At 44.5% G+C, this 19,562-nt stretch overlaps 2 protein-coding genes across 2 annotated transcripts in view; both read left to right on the top strand.

The window, feature by feature from the left end:
- The window catches only part of LOC137562381 (tubby-related protein 3-like), a 118,851-nt gene extending 116,272 nt beyond the window's left edge, over positions 1 to 2,579 (top strand). The window contains exons 5-6 of the mRNA XM_068273720.1: positions 1,735 to 1,903; positions 2,354 to 2,579. Of these exons, the coding sequence (XP_068129821.1) occupies positions 1,735 to 1,736 (2 nt within the window). The 3' untranslated portion in view covers positions 1,737 to 1,903; positions 2,354 to 2,579. The remainder of the gene's footprint in view (positions 1 to 1,734; positions 1,904 to 2,353) is intronic.
- Positions 1,799 to 17,876, top strand: LOC137562380 (tubby-related protein 3-like). Its single transcript, XM_068273719.1, has 10 exons — positions 1,799 to 1,903; positions 2,320 to 2,484; positions 2,565 to 2,724; positions 5,623 to 5,726; positions 7,091 to 7,288; positions 7,367 to 7,479; positions 8,605 to 8,725; positions 10,174 to 10,272; positions 11,281 to 11,452; positions 14,941 to 17,876. The coding sequence occupies exons 1-10, from the start codon at positions 1,799 to 1,801 to the stop codon at positions 15,072 to 15,074; spliced, it is 1,371 nt and encodes a 456-aa protein (XP_068129820.1). The 3' UTR covers positions 15,075 to 17,876.
- Positions 17,877 to 19,562: the final 1,686 nt, after the last annotated feature.

Below are 19,562 nucleotides of genomic sequence, written 5' to 3'. Positions count from 1 at the left end.
CATGTAAACATACTCACTGTGGCCATCTTGTGTCCAAATAGTAAACTACACCTTAATGCATTTTACACATACAAATAAATTGTTTTACATAATAAATTAACTCATTACCTCCCACACTCCCCAATTTTTTTTTTTTTGTAATTTAAAAAAAAAATATATATATATACAATAAAAAAAAACAACATAAATAGTTACCTTAGGGACTGAACTTTTTAAATATTTATGTCAAGAGGGTATAACACTGTTACTTTATAAACTACGGGCTTGTAATTAGGGATGGACGCAAAACTGAAAAAATGCACCTTTATTTCCAAATAAAATATTGGGGCCAAACATTGTGATAGGGACATAATTTAAACGGTTTTATAATCGGGAATAATGGGCAAATAAATTTCATGGGTTTTAATTACAGTAGCATGCATTATTTAAAAACTAATGGCCGAAAACTGAAAATAATAATTTTTTCCCACATTTTTTTCCTATTTTCCCCATTAAAACACATTTAGAATAAAATAATTCTTGCCATAATGTCCCACCTAAAGAAAGCCTAATTGGTGGCGGAAAAAACAAGATATAGTTCATTTCATTGCGATAAGTAATAATAAAGTTATAGACGAATGAATGGACGGAGCGCTGAAAGGTGAAAATTGCTCTGGTGGTCAGGGGGTAAAACCCCTCAGTGGTGAAGTGGTTAAAGAGACACTTAAGCCAGAAAAAAAAAATGTATGAAATATAAATATCCTGCCTTATTACTAAGATCATGCTGTCCTCTGTATTCTGGAGAATGTAATTCCGTATGTGGATCTGTCCATTTAAATATCAAGTTATTTTTGTAAAAAGCTAATGCTTATCAGTCATTAACACACTTGTAAATGTTGGGTTATCTGTTCTGTATAAAAATCAGGATAATAAGATTTCAGTTTGCAACGCTTGAACAGTTGCTTAAAGCGGACCTGAACCTAGAACTTTCTCTCTGCTCTAAAAGATAAGCAACAGCATAATAAGCTTTAAAGAAAAACATTTCTTAGTGTCAGCTGTTACAAATCCTGCAATACATCGGCAGTGTGGCTACTTACTGCTTTCATGGAAGCAGACATGGGGTTAACATCCTGTGTTTACAAATTAGCTGTTCTGCCCAGGCTGGCGAGAATTCTTGGGCTAAAACAGCTGAAATATCAAATTACACTTGTGGTAAGTCACAGATGAGGGGAAATAGACAGGCTAAACTCTCTAAATACGTACAGGGTGGATTTTTCTATGTTTTCTTTCTGTCCTAAGCACGAGTTCAGGTCCACTCAATGTCTAAGCCAGTGACACCTTGTGGGATTTTTCTTTAAAGTGGACCCAAATTAAAAATGCAAGATTTCAGAAATAAAACCTATTTTCTAAATTATATTAATAAATAGCAGCCTTTTTTCAGCTGCATGATGACAAATATAAAATATTTTACATTTATTAGAGGAACCCTTCCTTTCTTTTCATATTGCCGGGACAGAATCCGGCAGACAGGTGAAGTAGGTGGTGTCCGGCAAAGGAGGAATTGCTAATGGCTGCCACCTGTATAACCCTAGTAATGAAAAGAGAAGGGTGAGAGGGATGCACTGAAATGCTCATAGGCTTGAAGGTGTGTTTATCTTTGTATGTGTCAGAGTGGCGCAACTAAAAAAATTTCGGTTTGGGTCCACTTTAATGTGTGTTATTTCTGAGCTTCTTCTGTCTCCTTCCAATTACTAGAGGGCACTGTTGGAGCAGAAGCAGAGGAAGAAGAGGCAGGAGATCCTAATGGTGCAGCCCAACCATGAGCCCAGACAGCGAAGACCGAAATCGAGAAAGAGCGAGGAGCAGGCTCTTCTCATGCCATGTCACACGCCTTGATCTGCCAGCTCAGATGTCATCCTGGATGGTAAGAGCTGGTGATTGAGATCACACAGAAAGCCTGATAATGTGCTGTATACACCTGGGAACATCACACCCGGAGAGGGCTTAGAAATACTAGTTGATAGTATGATAACTATTCAGTGGCAAGCAGCATCAGCTAAATATGGAGACTGCCATAGACCTGGTGCTCTGACTGAAGTCTGACTGGATTAGCCACATGCTTGTTTCAGAGTTGTGGCTCAGACACTACTGATGCCAGAAAATCAACAACGCTGCCAGGCAACTGGCATTATTTAAAAGGAAATAAATATGGCAGCCTCCATATTACTCTCACTCCAGGTTCACTTTAAAGAGAACCTACAATGAGGATAAAATGGAGACTGCCATCTTTAGTTATTACAATTTGTCACCTTCTAAATACCTCTAGAATTGTTCTCAAAGTTCCTGTACCTCTTCTCTTTCTTCATCACTACAGGAATTGACGGTCCAGCTGCCTTCCTGCATTCCGATACTCAGGATGTAGAATACAAAATCCACATTTTATCAGTGGGCGAGACTTGTCCTGATGAGGAGGAATTGGAATCCTCCAGACCTGAGTCGAGTGATGTGAGCAATAGGCCGAGGCCAGGTGAAGGCAAGGTGTCAGTGGAGAATAGAGGTAGCTCAGAGGTCACCACTGACACTAGCAGACTCCAGCAAGAGTCAGTGAGGTGAAACCCCAGAAGAAAGAGGTCATATCCCGTCCTGCTGCCAGCAAGACCACAGCCAGGCCTGTTCATGAGGAGGGGGCCCAGGAAAACCATGAGGAATCTAGACGAGACCTGCAGGAATTGCTGCAGGAGAGAGGTCAGTGGTGACAAATAATGTCTTCGAATGTCTAAAGTGTATTATTATTATTTAGTATTTATAGAGCGATAACATCTTCCACAGCGCTCTATTCAATTCAATTCACTTTATTGTCATTGTGTAACACAACGAAATTACTTTTCATGACAACCCCACGGTGCATATAGGGAACATGTGATAGTAACAAGGAAGAGGATAGTGATAGTAACAAGGAAGAGAAGAAATTATACACATATGCCAGGTATTACAGATATTTAAACAATTTGTACACAGTGTTAATTATTTCAGAGAGGATTCAGAGTTCATCAAGTTTATGGCAGATGGGAAAAAGCTGTCTTTCAGTCTGTTTGTGTGTGTGCGGATTGATCTAAAACGTTTACCTGATGGAAGGAGCTCAAACAAGGCATTTCCAGGGTGAGTGTTGTCCTTGATAATGTTTTTGGCCCTTCTCATGCTGCGAGTATTATACAAAAGTTCCAGTGACGGTAGTTCAGTGCCAATAATGGCTTCTGCTGTTTTAACAACTCGCTGCAGGGCTTCTTTAGTAGCCTTCGTGCAGCTGTTGTACCAGGCCGTCATGCAATTGGTCAGAACGCTTTCTATAGTGCATCTGTAGAAATTAACCAGCAGCTTCTGTGGGAGGTTAGCGCTCCTTAGTTTTCTCAGAAAGTAGAGGCGTTGTTGTGCTTTGCCAGTTAGAGCTAAAGCATTGTCAGCCCAGGACAGGTTCTCTGCGATGGTGACTCCCAAAAATTTGAAGCTGGAAACTCTCTCCACAGCCTCTGCATTGATCATTAGCGGTAGGTGAGTGGTCTTTTTGGTGGTCCTAAAGTCCAGAATAATTTCTTTGGTCTTCTTTGTATTTAATAACAGGTTGTTAATGTCGCACCATGCAGTCAGGTTCCTAACTTCTTCTCTGTATGCAGCTTCCTCATTGTCTGATATAAGCCCAATGACAGTCGTTTCATCTGCAAACTTAACAATTATGTTTGAGGTATGGATAGGCTGGCAGTCATGGGTGAAAAGTGCATAGAGGAGAGGGCTTAATACACAGCCCTGTGGCACACCAGTGTTCAGGGTAAGGGTGGAGGATGTCTGTTTTCCTAGTCTGACAGTTTGAGGGCGATTAGTAAGGAAGTCCAATAACCAAGTACATATGGAGGGAGCAAGACTTAGTGCATGGAGTTTGTTGGTCAGCTGGCTAGGTACAATGGTGTTAAATGCTGAGCTGTAGTCAACAAAGAGCATCCTAACATAGGAGTTGGGCTATTCCAGGTGTGAGAGGGCAGCATGGAGAGCTACACAGATGGCATCCTCAGTCGATCTCTTTGTTCGGTAAGCAAACTGGTGTTGATCTAGATTTGCTGGGATGGAGGCCTTGATGTGTGTGGCTACCAGTCGTTCAAAGCACTTGGCGATGACAGGGGTTAGAGCAACTGGTCGATAATCATTAAGACAGGTTATCCTAGGATTTTTTGGGACTGGCACAATGGTTGTAGATTTAAGGCATGATGGAACTACACCCAAGAACAGAGAAAGGTTGAATATTTGTGTAAAAACTTTCGCTAGTTGACCAGCACAGGCCTGGAGCACACGTCCTTACACACCATCAGGACCTGCAGCTTTCCTGGTGTTGATATTTGTGAGTGCTTGCTGCACTTCATGTATGTGAAGGATTAAAGGCTGTGAGTCTGTAGTGGGCCCAAAGTTGACTGGAGGCCGATTGTTGTCTTTTTCAAATCTAGCAAAGAGGTTGTTAAGTTCCTCTGCTAGGCTGGGGATGTTATTGTCCAGTGTATATGGAGTGCTATTCTTTTTGTAATCTGTGAATAGTTGAATGCTTTGCCACATCCTCTTTGGGTTTGAGTCATTTTCAAAGTTTTCCTCAATCCTTTGTTTGTATAGGGGTATATTGTCTTGTCACTTGACTGTCCCTCAGAGGGGCTTGCAATCTAATCTCTACCATAGTCATATGTCTATGTATGTATTGTGTAGTCTATGTAATAAAGTCTAGGGCCAGTTTATAGGGGGAAGCCAGTTAACTTAAAGTGTACCTGAGGCTGAGCCATGCATGCGCAGAGGCCCACGACTGCTCAGCAGAACGGAGGACATATCGGCAGAACGGAGGGGCCGAACGAATGGCGAGGGAGGCCACAGTGCTTGAGAAAGCCCCAGGTATGTATAAATAGGGGCTAGTGAACTATCTCAGGTTCACTTTAATTGTATGTTTTTATGATGTGAAAGGAACTGTAGAGCCTGTGGAAACCCACACAGACACAGGGAGAACATACAAACTCTGTGTAGATAGTGCCCTGGCTGGGATTCGAACCGGAAACCAGCATTGCAAGGCGAGAGTGCTAATCCCTACACCACCATGCTGCCCCTCTGTATAAACTGTTTCCTAAATTCACTCTACTATTTTCTCTAGACTGTGTGCATTATAATAGCGCCAATTTTAAAGTGTATTCAAGACAAACTTAAAGACATGGTCATACAGCCGGTCTTGGGCAGCAGCAGTGGTCTCCAGAAGGATGGGGAAAGCCTCTGGAGAATGGTTACTCTTATCTCTGTGGCCAAAATACTTCACAGTGCTACATTCTCATACTGTCTTTATGTAAACAGGCCCTTTGAAATCTCCTAGTTTAATATCCCAATCTTTTTGCTATAAAACATTTATGAGGCATCATAAAACATTTAAAGCATAGATATGTAGAATGACAGACCTGTAGAGATGGTATACTGCTGAAAGCTAAAGTAATTGTGTCCCTGTCACAGGTTCCCTTCATTAGATGGCTATAATGCTGCCATCTAGTGGACTCCTGACTGTCATACATCAGAGGTCATGTTTTGTTTCATTCTCTAACTGCTCTAACATAATTGAATTGGTATTATGAACAGGCATCTCAGACAGTCTACCTTTTGATGAAGACACAACCGATGAGGAGGAGGGAGACTCTGGAAGTACTCGGCCCGGTTCTTCAGCCAGCAAAAAGTCTCTGACCGTAAGTTCTGGGACGGACAAGCTGCTTTAGACCTCCATAGAGCATGCTGAAAAGCTGTCTACAGGGGGATACCTACAGTGAAAACCACATATCTAAATTTCGAGTAGCACCAGAAATGGCAGAGTACAGATTCAGAAGTGAAAATCAGAGTAATGTGAACAGAAACACAAAACCAGAGCTCTGCCAATCCAAGGAAACGTAATTTATTACTACATAGGCTTTACTTTGCTTTAAGTTTAGTAATACATTTAATCAATTACTACATAAGCATTACAGTAAGGCAGAACACAGCTGATTTTACTGAACATTTTGTGAAATGTCAGTTCACTAAGGCCGTTCGGTACCGCATGGAAAGCTGAAATTACTGACTTGTGAGATAAATTGCTGACTTGGGAGCATGGCAATGGCTACAATTAACAATAGGCTGTTCGACAAAAAGTAAAATACCGCATTCATTATTTTAGACTTTTTTTCCCCCAAATTCACAAAGATTTTCACAGATGCGGTAAAATTTCAGTAAATTACTGAAAAATGTTGCTTCAATACACCAAGGCCTGTTGGGTATTAAGTCAGCTAAGGTCTCTGCAGCAAGCTGTGCCGACGCTCCTGTGACAGAGAGGAAAAGGCTTTCTGCATCACTGTAACCACTTAAGTACCAGCGGTCTCTGCCCCCTTCAGAACCAGAGGCCGCTGGTACAATACCGACGCATACCCACCACAACCGACGCACGCCGGGATCCTCCTGACATAGACTCTGCCGTCTCTATGATGGCAGAGTCACGTGAGCCTGTCAGGAGCCACTTTCATTGGCTCCTGACCGTGTCTATCAATGTAAGCCAATGGGAGCGGCTTACATTGATAGACACGCCCTGGAGCCAATGAAATCGGCTCCTGACCAGCTCACGTGGCTCTGCCGTCATAGAGACAAGCAGAGCCAGTGAGCTGCGGTGAGAGGCGTTGTGTTTGAGCGGTGTGATCGGCGGGGAGTGACGGAAACGGCGGATGCGCGCTGCGGGCGGTGATTGAAATCTACGCCCTGCCAGCCAGGAGCCCACCAAAACAGGGCATAGATTTCAATCACAGCGGGCCTTAAGTAGTTAAATGTGCTTACATGCCACTAGATGCCACTCTTCTCTGTATCCCTATATAGATCTGCTCATTTATAGTGATGCAGAAAAGCCTCTTTGGAGTGTCTCTTTCTCCAGCTCTGTCATTCTGAAGTCCGACCTACAAGTGAATCGGATCAAATAGGGTGAAAAGAAGGAGGGGGGTGGCTCTTGCTATTGGCTGTCTGCTGTCTATTAAAGTTTGTTGAAAATAGTCCTCATGACATAACTGAGTAACCACTGCTCTGTTCTCTGCAGGAATCTGCGTCTGCAGAGACCATACCTATTGCTGCTCAAAGTGACGTAGGAGAAGTGGGTGACTTGAAAGAATTTGCCTTGCAGCCGGCCCCCCGAGGTGTCACTGTACGGTGCCGCATTAGCCGTGTCAAGAAGGGGATGGACCGCGGACTGTTCCCTACCTACTATATGCACCTGGAGAAAGATGACACCCGCAAGGTGAGGCTGCTGAGGCCTGTGCTTCCGGGTGGGCGGGGCACAATCCCCGCATCCTGCTTACTCAGGCTTCTGTTTCAGATTTTCCTTCTGGCTGGAAGAAAGCGGAAAAAAAGCAAAACATCCAATTATCTGATTTCCATCGACCCCACAGACCTGTCCCGGGAAGGGGAATGTTTCATTGGCAAACTCCGGTATGCAGACATATTTCACATTGCACTGTTCTCTTTTATCTCTCAATGGTCAATAAATAGGCTATTGAATTTGCCAAAATGTATATTTAAAGCATTAGCATACCTTTTCCTAAAGAACCACTATCGTAGAAGGTTGTACAATTTAAAATACATACATATAAAATGTAATTAAACAGAAAATTAAACATCAGGTATGCAAGTGACAGTTTGTCTCCTGTTGCGACTGTCAGACTATAGCATAACCCTCACTGATGAGGAACTACAGCCGTAAAACTCTTTCCTGGTAGAGAACAGCTTCTGAGTGAGGGGATAGATGAAAGAGGTCAGTAGTTCATATATTTTAGCTTCTGGGACACTGAGAGCGGACCTGAACTCAGAACTTCCTCTCTGCTCTACGCAACAGCATAATGACCTTTAAAGAAAAGCGTTTCCTTGTTACAACTGATAGAAATCCTGCAATAAATCTGCAGTGTGTCACTTTCTGCTTTCGTGGAAGCAGACATATTGTTAACATCCTGTCTTTACCAATTTAGCTGCTCTGCCGTGACAGTCAGCTGATACAGCTAAGGGATCAAATTACAACTTGTGCTTTTAGTCACAGATGAGGAGAATTAACAGGCTAAACTCTCTAAATACATACAGGGTGCATTTCTCTCTGTTTTCCTTCTGTCCTGTGCAAGAGTTCAGGTCCAAGACTGTATCAGTCATATGATGACTACCCCGGCGCAGCAGTAACATAATACGTTCTGTTGAGCACATTCTCAACAGACACACCTAATGTGTAAACATACCTTAATTTTAGATGAGACACACCTTTAAAATTGTAGGATTATAAAAAAAGTCATAATTAGGAGTAGGAGATAGACATGTGAAAAGCAAATCTATTAATTTATAAATATATTCAGGTTACTGGGCTGCCCTCAGCCCCGCCTCCACATGCTGAGTGTGCCTATGGAGCATGCCAGGGTGATCCTTTCCTTACTCCAGTCTTCTTCCATCAGCTGCGTCCTGCTGCAGTATCCTCTGCACCTGTACATCTCTGGTCTAGATTTGTCCTCATCAGCGAATGGCTGCCTGAGGTCTATATTCTGGGTTGTTGTAATGATCTATTTACTTTCTTGTTAGATCCAACCTGATGGGGACCAAGTTTACTGTATATGACGATGGTGAGAGCCCCGGTAAGGGCAAGGCTGCTGGAGCGATGGACACTAACAAAATGAGGCAGGAGCTGGCGGCTGTTTGTTATGTAAGAGGCTCCTCCTACTCTTCTCTCCTGAACCCCCATACTCTTATTCATAGTCAAAGGACCGCTATCACCAAAAATTGTAACATTTAAAATACATACATATAAAATGTACATTTCTCCTAGAGTTAAATGCACAGTACATTATTTGTTTCCTATAATGCTGTCCCTGACAAATCTGTCATATATTGGACTAGCCCATCTCCTCATGGGGGATTCTCTGTACCTCCTTTTATTTTTACAAAACCACCCCCCGCAAAGCCAGCTTTCCTACTTGTGAGATGGACTAGTCTCCTGCCTTCCGTAAGTGACAGGAACTTGGAAAAAAGTAATAAATTTATAGTGCATTTTACTCAGGGAGAGATGTATGTTTTATATGTATGTATTTACATCTTTTGTGCAATAGTTGTCCTATAATCAGTGCTCCCTGACCCTTTTATATATATGTTTTTGTGTGCAAGATTTTGCATTTTGATTTTTTTTCCATCTAATTAACTTCAAAATCACATGCAAATGTTAACAGAAATATTCTGTGTTTCCATTGACTTGCATTGAAGCTCGACTTGCACATTGCACATAAAATTAACCACTTGAGGACTCAGCCTTTACCCCCCCCCCCCCCCCCCCCTTAAGGACCAGCGCTGTTTTTTATGATCTGTGCTGGGTGGGCTCTGCAGCCCCCAGCACAGATCAGGTTGCAGGCAGAGCGATCAGATCACCCCCCCTTTTCCCCCCTATGGGGATGATGTGCAGGGGGGGGTCTGATCGCTCCTGCCTGCCTGGGTGTTGCAGGGGGGGCACCTCAAAGCCCCCCTCCGCGGCGAAATTCCCCCCCCCCCTCCCTGTCACCCCTGGTGATCGGGGCTGCACAGGACGCTATCCGTCCTGTGCAGCCTGTGACAGGCTGTCCTCTGTCACATGGCGGCGATCCCCGGCCGCTGATTGGCCGGGGATCGCCGATCTGCCTTACGGCGCTGCTGTAGCAGCAGCGCCGTTCAATGTAAACAAAGGAGACAAACGTCTCCTGTTGATCGCGGCTCGCAGACTATTCTCGGAGACCCGCTTCGTGATCTAACAGGAAACGGCCGCTCGCGCGAGTGGCCTTTCCTAATTAATTAGGGAGGCACCTGGCGACGTAGATGTGTGTCGCTGGTCCTCCAGCTACCACTTTGCCGCCACACGGTATGAGTGTGCGGGCGGCAAGTGGTTAAGCAGACTTATGATCCAAATATAAACCGCAGAGAAATTATGTAAGCATGCACAAATGCTAATAAAACGTAGTGCCATTGAAATACATGACCTATGTAGCAATCGCTTTTTTTGAAAAATTGCATGTGAACTCTCGTTCTTTTTCTTCTGTTTTTTTCCTCCTCTTTTTTTTTGTCTGTCCCTTCCTACCTGCCTCTCCCTCTCCTCTCTTTATTGCTTATTCTTATCATTTCATCCCTTAGGAGACCAATGTTTTGGGCTTTAAAGGACCCCGGAAGATGTCTGTGTTAATCCCTGGAATGAATATTAATCATGAACGGGTTCCTTTCCAGCCAGTAAATGTAAGTTTCCCATTTTTTTATGGGCCTTTTATTGTGCAGTAGCTGTACACCCCACTGACCCCTGTACAATGCACCGACCCCGGTGCACTGTACACCCCACTGACCCCTGTACAATGCTCCGACCCCCATGCACTGTACACCCCACTGACCCCTGTACAATGCACCGACCCCGGTGCACTGAACACCCCACTGACCCCTGTACAATGCACCGACCCCCATGCACTGTACACCCCACTGACCCCTGTAAATGCACCGACCCCCATGCACTGTACACCCCACTGACCCCCTACACTGTGCTCCTCACTGGACCATACAATGCACTGACCACCAAACACTGTATACACCACTGACCCCAATGCACTGTTCACTCCACTGACCATACAATGCACTGACCCCCATGCACTGTACACCCCAATGACCCCCCGTACAATGCACTGACCCCATATACTGTGATCTGCACTCAGCAGCTTTTCATCTCTATTACTAAATTAAGGTTGGAAGTATGCACGGACGCACAGCTGCGCATGCACACTACAACCTCCGCAGTAAGCCGCCGCCCAAACTAAGCCACCGCCCTATAAGTGCACAGGCGCACCGGAAAGGTATCATAGGTTAGACGAACAAGGGGGGACGGAAATGGGTGCATCGCACGGGGAGGGGGGCATCTGGGTTTCACGCATCAGAGGATGGATGCTCTGGGGGGGGGGGGGGGGGGGGGCAGTGGAACTTTATGATTCTTTCAAGAATCAGGGGTTTCCTGGTTTATACCAACAGGAGCAGCATAGCACAGATAGACATATTCATACTAATTCCTTCTCTGCTGCACACAGAGATACAGCTGCTCCCCTTTATTTTCCAGTTGTTTGCCATGTAATGGGTCACTGGCACATGGCATTGTGAGCACACAGCTAGATTTGCACATCTCTAGTGCCACATTCTGAAGCACATGGGGGGCGTGTCCTCCAGAGTCCGCAGTGATGTCACAGTGATGTTTGTTATCCTTCTCAGGAATCGGAGAGTCTTCTGTCCCGGTGGCAGAGCAAACGCAATGAAAACATAATCGAGCTGCACAACAAGGTGCCGGTGTGGAATGACGACACTCAGTCCTATGTGCTGAACTTCCACGGCCGCGTCACTCACGCCTCCGTCAAGAACTTCCAGATTGTACATGACAATGACCGTAAGTCCTTTGTACACCAGCTGCCGTATGTGTCTTCCTCCTTTATCTCTGGCTTTTCCTTCCCCCCTCTACAGTCTCAGGCCTGGTTCACACTACAAGAGCTTTTTCTAAGCGCTTGTGATTTTAAAAGTTCTTGCGAAAGTAAATGCTGTGGCTGTGTTCTCACTTGAGCAAAGTGACTTTATAAACATCACCCATAGCATCACAGCACTAGCGATTTAAAGAACCAGTGACACCCATGCTAACCTAGAAATTTAAAACACATAAAGTACAGACCAAAAGTTTGGACACACCTTCTCATTCAAAGAGTTTTCTTTATTTTCATGACTATGAACATTGTAGATTCACACTGAAGGCATCCCAACTAGCAGTGGCGTAGCTAAGGAGCTGTGGGCCCCGATGCAAGTTTTACAATGGGGCCCCCCAAGCACTCTATACATAATAATTGATACAGCGCACCAAAACCTGCCAATGGTAACTACAGTGTCAGAGGTGCAAGAAGGGGGTGGGGAACAGTCTGTTAATGATTACCACTATTCAAAGTATCTATAGAAGTGATTATTATGAGCACAGGACCAATAGAGAGCTAATACTGGAGTTGAGGGAGGCCCCTTCGGGGCCCCTCTGGCCCAAGGGCCCCGATGCGGTCGCTACCTCTGCACCCCCTATTGCTACGCCCCTGCAAACTAGGAATTAACACATGTGAAAGTATAGTACATAACCAAAAAGTGTGTAACAACTGAAAATGTGTCATATTCTAGGTACTTCAAAGTAGCCACCTTTTGCTTTGATTACTGCTTTGCACACTCTTGGCATTCTCTGGATGAGCTTCAAGAGGTAGTCACCTGAAATGGTCTTCCAACAGTCTTGAAGGAGTTCCCAGAGATGCTTAGCACTTGTTGGCCCTTTTGCCTTCACTCTGAGGTCCAGCTCACCCTAAACCATCCACCCCATCACTCTTCTTCCTGTTCCAATAGCCCTTACACAGCCTGGATGTATGTTTGGGTCATTGTCCTGTTGAAAAATAAATGATAGTCCAACTAAACGCAAACCGGATGGAATAGCATGCCGCTGCAAGATGCTGTGGTAGCCATGCTGGTTTAGTATGCCTTCAGTTTTGAATAAATCCCCAACAGTGTCACCAGCAAAGCACCCCCACACCATCACACCTCCTCCTCCATGCTTCACGGTGGGAACCAGCCATGTAGAGACCATCCGTTCACCTTTTCTGCGTCGCACAAAGACACGGTGGTTGGAACCAAAAATCTCAAATTTGGACTCATCAGACCAAAGCACAGATTTCCACTGGTCTAATGTCCATTCCTTGTGTCCTTTAGCCCAAACAAGTCTCTTCAGCTTGTTGCCTGTCCTTAGCAGTGGTTTCCTAGCAGATATTCTACCATGACGGCTTGATTCACACAGTCTCCTCTTAACAGTTGTTCTAGAGATGTGTCTGCTGCTAGAACTCTGTGTGGCATTGACCTGGTCTCTAATCTGATCTGCTATTAACCTGCGATTTCTGAGGCTGGTGACTTGGATGAACTTATTCTCTGCAGCAGAAGTGACTTTTGGTCTTCCTTTCCTGGGGCGGTCTGCATGTGAGCCAGTTTCTTTGTTGCGTTTGATGGTTTTTGAGACTGCACTTGGGGACACTTTCAAAGTTTTCTCAATTTTTTGGACTGACTGACCTTCATTTCTTAAAGAGAACCCGAGGCGCGATTCTTACAACGCAATCCCCATACAGAGGCTGGGTCTGCCTATAGAGCCCAGCCTCTGTTGCTATTTAGCTTCCTCCAAAGCCCCCCCCCCCCCCCCCTGCGCGCTGTGAGACCCCATAAAACACAGCCGCGCTGTCGAAACGCAGCGTGTCGCAGCGGGCTGTGTTATTCTCTCTAATGTCAGTCTCCGCTCTCCCCGCCTCCTGAATCGCTCCGGTCCCCACCCCATCCCTCGCTGCTTATTGGAGGGAAGGGACGCTTGCGGAGACGGGAGCAATGCAGGAGGCGGGGGAGAGCGGAGATTGACATTAGAGAGGTAAACGATTTATGGGGTCTCACAGTGCGCAGGGGGGGTTTTGGAGGAAGCTAAATAGCAACAGAGGCTGGGCTCTATAGGCAGACCCAGCCTCTGTATGGGGATTGCGTTGTAAAAACCCCGCCTCGGGTTCTCTTTAAAGTAATGATGGCCACTCGTTTTTCTTTATTTAGCTGCTTTTTTCTTGCCATAATACAAATTCTAACAGTCTATTCAGTAGGACTATCAGCTGTGTATCTACCTGACTTCTCCACAACGCAACTGATGGTCCCAACCCCATTTATAAGGCAAGAAATCCCACTTATTAAACCTGACAGGGCATACCTGTGAAGTGAAAACCATTTCAGGTGACTACCTCTTGAAGCTCATCAAGAGAATGCCAACAGTGTGCAAAGCAGTAATCAAAGCAAAAGGTGGCTACTTTGAAGAACCTAGAATATGACATGACAGTTGTTTTACACTTTTGGTTATGTACTATACTTCCACATGTGTTAATTCATAGTTTGAATGCCTTCAGTGTGAATCTACAATGTTCATAGTCATGAAAATAAAGAAAACTCTTTGAATGAGAAGGTGTGTCCAAACTTTTGGTCTGTACTGTATATGAGTAGATAAATACTAGTTCTACTTACATAACAGATGTATTGCACTGTATGCGTTATGATGCCTGTGAATTTTATAAAGGGAAAGCAAATATTCCTATTCTAGGCAGTTTCCATCTTGGTTACCGTTAACCTCCTGACATTTCCTCCCTCACTCTTTTTTTTCTCTCTTGATAATTGTGTATTTGTTACCCGCCCTCCTCCCAGAGTCTTCTGATACTCCCACTGAGGTTTATACTAGAAAGTGCACTGTCTTATGTCATTAGAAGGAGGGGAAAATAAAGGGAAGAGGAGTAATATATTATTGAAAAAAAAGACCCCCAGCATGCAACTGTTTGGCAATGGCAATTAAAGGGCCAGTGCTCCTAAGGTATGTGATTAACAGCAGAATAGTTTTGAATGCAGGATTAGCATCTCTGTCACTTAAAACACTCAGACCAGTTTCTGTTGAAATTCGATTTTTATGGTGACAATCCCGCTTTAAAAAGCTCTTGCAGTGTGAACCAGGCCTAATCCTCCTCCACAAGGTTGACCTGAAGAACTGTCTGGAAGACTGTTAAACGTAAAGAGGAACTTTACCGAAAGTTAGCAGTAGGGAGAAAAAAAATAAATTAATACATTGCAAAGTGAGAAGTTCCTCTTCTAAATCCAGAAAAAAAAGAAGGAAAATCTTTTGTTGTCACCATTATCAAATGTCTTGTATTTCTCTTTTAAAGTTTTAAGTAATGCTTTCATCATTGTCTCCACTGTTTACTGCCCTAACCTTCCACACTCCTGACTGTGGTTGTGTATTGCTGGTTTTATGTAAGTTTGTCTCTGCGTCTGACCTTGGCCTCCTCTGTTCCCCTCTAGCCGAGTACATCGTCATGCAGTTTGGCCGGGTAGCAGAGGACCTCTTCACCCTGGATTACAGCTACCCCATGTGTGCTCTGCAGGCTTTCGCAGTGGCCCTCTCCAGCTTTGACAGCAAGCTTGCATGTGAGTGAACAAGAAGCATCTCCGCCCTTCATCTACGCACATTTATGAAGGTGGCGCCTTTCTCTTGGATATCATCCTCATGCTCAACGCTCAGGACAAGGCGGAGCCTCATTCAGGAGAAACGCGTGTGTCCGTCCTTACCTCTAAAGTACTGACCTGCGCCTGTAGTGCACAAACGCCATTGTGCCTATACTAACACCCAATATGCAACAAGGCAGGTGGGACAACCTCTCTGCTGCTTTCTCTAGCTTAACAGTCGCAGTTTGTGATGTCCATAAACAGACACTACTGGTGAGGTGCAGCTACCACAAGGTGTTTTATACTGCACATCTTTTCTTGTGGTCTCTGGCAGTCCGCCAGCCCTGGGTGCACCATATGGTGGTTCTGATGCAACATCCACAACCTTTCAGTCGCTTTAAGCCCGTCCTGGCACAGTTCTTTTATATCCATTTGATAGAACACTATTTTTGCTTTCTTTTGCTAATAGAAAAAAAACTTCTGCACCAATTCATTAATCATCATGGCCTCTTCAGCAACCCCCAGCTACCTGTTCATTCCATCTCTTAGTTAGTCTGAAGCCACACCTTCCTACTAGCGACTGAGCCATGATAGGCCGTCAGCAGAGAGGTGTGGCTTCAGCTGATGAAGCAATCACTCTTCCCCCTGCATGCCTATGGGATTAAAAAGGAAGAGACTGATTTAGGCCTCTTCCACACAGGCAGTGGACAGAGATACATCCAGTGCTTGTGAGCTGCTCCCATGGATCTGGTTGTAGGCAATTGCAGTGTAAGTGTCAGGCACAGGTAATGAGGGGTCCCTTCCACATACACACCTGAGTGGGCTGCAGCCACCTCCTAGATGTTACATGTAATGGTTTTCTGTTACACAGTTAGGTCATTCTAGGAATTGCCGGCAATTCTAAAAATCACTGCCAATGAAAGTGGTTGGAGGTGAGCCAACTGAAGTAATTGCGATTTGGCTAAATTTGCGATTTGGCTTTGCCTAATTTGCCACCATTTTGCTAGCGATCATGATTTAATGTTAAGTATAGGATTGCAGCAAAATCACTTTTCAAACTCTATACATAGCGATTTTACAGTTCTTGTACGACCCAGAAACCACCAAACTGCTACACAAAATCCCTTGCAGAACTTTAAATTGTTAATTGCAATGGCTTTTTCAATTGGCAGCAATAAAATAAAACTGCTACAAAAAAGGCAGGGAATTGCTGCTGAAAACGCTCTACAAAACACTAGCAAAAACGTTGAGCGACAGTGATCAGCTATCTGTAGTACGTCCCAGCAGGCCTCTGGGCTGGGATCCACAAGAAAACACTAATTGCTGAGTGCTTTTAGTAGCGATTTTTTTGTGATTTGCTGCATTTTTCAGAGTGTTTTCTGGTGTTTCTTAAGCGATTATAAATGTAAAGCAAGCAGTTTGTATAGTTGAAGACAGATATAGCCGCACTGGATCAGACAAACGGTACTTTTATTGTGGTTCATGGGTACAGACAACGTGGTATGCAGTGAGGGGTAGGAGGAGCCTGATAGCTGTTTTACGGTTACACACTTTTTCAGAGGCTAAAGTGCAGCTTCTGAAGAGCTGTCAGGGTCCTCTTATCCCTCCCACTTTATACCACAATATTGTCTGTACCCCGAACTACAATATAGGTACCCGTCTGTCTGATCCAGTGCCACTATATCTGTCTTTACCTATATGGATGTCCTTTCTGGTGTGCACATTTTATGAGTAGCAATGACTCGGGGCCACACTGCCAGCTGACATCTAGTACCGGTCTCTCCCCTACTGCCCTGTACAATTTGTACAGTGATTGCAATTTCCATAGTGATTTGGGATTTCCACAGATTTGGCAGTAAAGGACCACAAAATTGTTCTGTATGGTGGTTGAAAAGCGACTTTGCAGCGATCCTATATACAAGTGCAAATGCTGCAGCGATTGGGATTTTGGAAAATTGCAGTCGCTACTGTGCCATGCCCTCCATTGACTTTCATTAATTTAGCACTAGGTGATTCCAAAATGCTGCTCTCTAGTGGTCCCTCGGCCTAACTGCACCTTGTACTAGCCAGCGATGTGTGGTTACTAATGCTGCCATTTGGCTGCATGGCATCTGGGTGCTGCACGAATCTTGGCCGATAGGAAGCAGAACCACAAACGCAAATGTGCAGTTCAGCCGCCCATGTGAAAGAGGCCTGAGTGAGCTGGCAGCTGGTGGTTCCTGAGGAGCTTGGGAAACGAGAATTAGTGCAGCAACTATTTTTATGAAAACTTGTTTTATGCATATTTATGTTAAAATCATGTTCTGCTAATAACATAAAAATGGGCCTGAACAGGCTGAGTACACAAAAGTCCAACTAATATCAGTCAGGATCACATCCAATAATAGAAGCTGCTTTTTTATCCCCTTTCACATCCAGCCATTCTACAATATAAGCCTGTCATGGGGTTGGATGTGACAGGAAGGGATGGGCGGAGCTTCAAGTCAGGCCTCTATCCTGTGTGGGCCAGAGACAGCTGGATCACAGTAAGGTATCTGGAGGATAGCCGAGGTACTTGTGACACCGTTTGGTAGCTGTACTTAAAGGACAAATGAAGTGAGAGGGATATGAAGGCTGCCATATTTATTTCCTTTTAAGCAATACCAGTTACCTGGCAGCCCCACTGATCCTCTGCCTCTAATACTTTTAACCATAGGCCCTGAACAAGCATATGCAGATCAGGTGTATCTGACATTATTAGCTGCATGCTGGTTTCTGGTGTTATTCAGACACAATTGCAGACAAATAGATAAGCAGGGCTGCCAGGCAACTGGTATTGTTTAAAAGGAAATAAATATGGCAGTCTCCATATCCTTCTCACTTCAGTTGTCCTTTAAAGGACACGTAAACTGAGAATGATATGGAGGCTGTCATATTAATTTCCTTGTAAACTATACCAGTTGCCTGGCTGCCATGCTGATCATCTGCCTCTAATACTTTTAGCCATAGCCCCCAAACAAGCAGGCAGATCAGGCGTTTCTGACAAGATTAGCTGAATGCTTGTTTCAGGGGTGTAATCCAGACACTACTGCAGCCAAAGAGATCATCAGGACCTCAGGCAACTGCCATTTTTTAAAAGGAAATAAATATGGCACTCTCAGTTCAGGTATCCTTTAAGGTGGTCATACATGAAGGAATTTAGATAAAAAGCAATACCATAAGCACCCACTTTAATTTTGTTTCTTTCCCTATATTTCATAGTAGCAAACACAAAATAACCTGTATGTGCTTCTCATCGCATCATTATGCGTTATCCTTACATCATACAACAGCAACTTACGTTGCTAAGTGTATGGAAAGAAAATAATGTATTTAGTGTATCTGAACATGCGCATCATCAGCTTGGTGGAAGAAAGGGGGGGGAGATGGTATTATGACTCACTTCCTGAACAGTTTGATCGACAGCACAAGTCTAACAAAATCAGATATCATGTACAGTGTATGGACAACTGATTGACTGTTCATTGACAAACCATCTTCTGATCGAAAAAAGATTTGGAATGTGGATTGGGCCTTGCAGGTTCATGTACTCTCCTATAGAGAGGGAAAGGGGATCAGATACAGGGGGCTTCCGAGTACGGACAGAAACAAAGAAATCAGTCAAAATAATCCAAACCAGCTAATCACCCGGGTAGATTGTTGGGCATCGGTACGCCATTGACTATATGGGGCTATTGTGTGAGCAGAGTGCGATATTCACAGTACGTAGAAACGCAAAAACGAAAGGATAAGGCCACTTACAAAACATATATACTGTATATTCCGGCATCTAAGACGACTGGGTGTATAAGACTACCCCTCTTCCAACACACACCAAATAACATATACTAGTGCTATGTATGAACAGATACAAGTGCTGTACTGTATGTGATACCCAGTATATAACAGTAGGGCTGCTCAAATCCGGATCCGGGAGATACTCGGATAGTTGCTATCCGGATATCTCCCAGTAAACCTGGGTGGGGGAGTCAAGCTTACCTGTCTGACGTCTTCTTCGTCCGTCCCTGACGCCTCCCACGATGCGGTCCACACGCATCACGTGACTACAAACACTTCCTTCTTCAACCCGGAAGGAGGAAGTGTTTGTAGTCACGTGACCGCCTCGTGGACTGCATCGTGGGAGGCGCCAGGGACGGACGAAGAAGACGTCAGACAGGTAAGCTTGACTCCCCCGCCCAGGTTTACTGGGAGATATCCGGATAGCAACTATCCGGGTATCTCCCGGATCCGGATTTGATCAGCCCTATATAGAACAGTATACAGGCGATTGATTGGTTGGATTGGTCGGCTCTCCCTAAATGGATTGGTCAGCTCTCCTTGTCTACCTGTTTATCAGAGCTGTATGGAAGAATAGATTGCGCTGTGCCCACAAAACACGCCTCTTTCACCCGTCTGGCCCGCCCTTCTATCCTATTTACCTCCTTCTCTGCCTCTCAGAT

The sequence above is a fragment of the Hyperolius riggenbachi genome, chromosome 3 (genome assembly GCF_040937935.1).
Source record: "Hyperolius riggenbachi isolate aHypRig1 chromosome 3, aHypRig1.pri, whole genome shotgun sequence".
Lineage (NCBI taxonomy): Eukaryota > Metazoa > Chordata > Amphibia > Anura > Hyperoliidae > Hyperolius > Hyperolius riggenbachi.
The sequence above is the reverse complement of the archived record's forward strand: the minus strand, read 5'-3'. Positions and strand labels throughout refer to the sequence as shown.

Bases quoted from the DNA above. Each gene is read 5' to 3' on its own strand.
- LOC137562380 (XM_068273719.1), top strand. From the start codon at position 1,799: ATGAGCCCAGACAGCGAAGACCGAAATCGAGAAAGAGCGAGGAGCAGG. The intron at 2,485-2,564 runs GTGAGCAATAGG...CACTGACACTAG, and splicing joins CCAGACCTGAGTCGAGTGAT to CAGACTCCAGCAAGAGTCAG. The intron at 8,726-10,173 runs GTAAGAGGCTCC...TTCATCCCTTAG, and splicing joins AGCTGGCGGCTGTTTGTTAT to GAGACCAATGTTTTGGGCTT.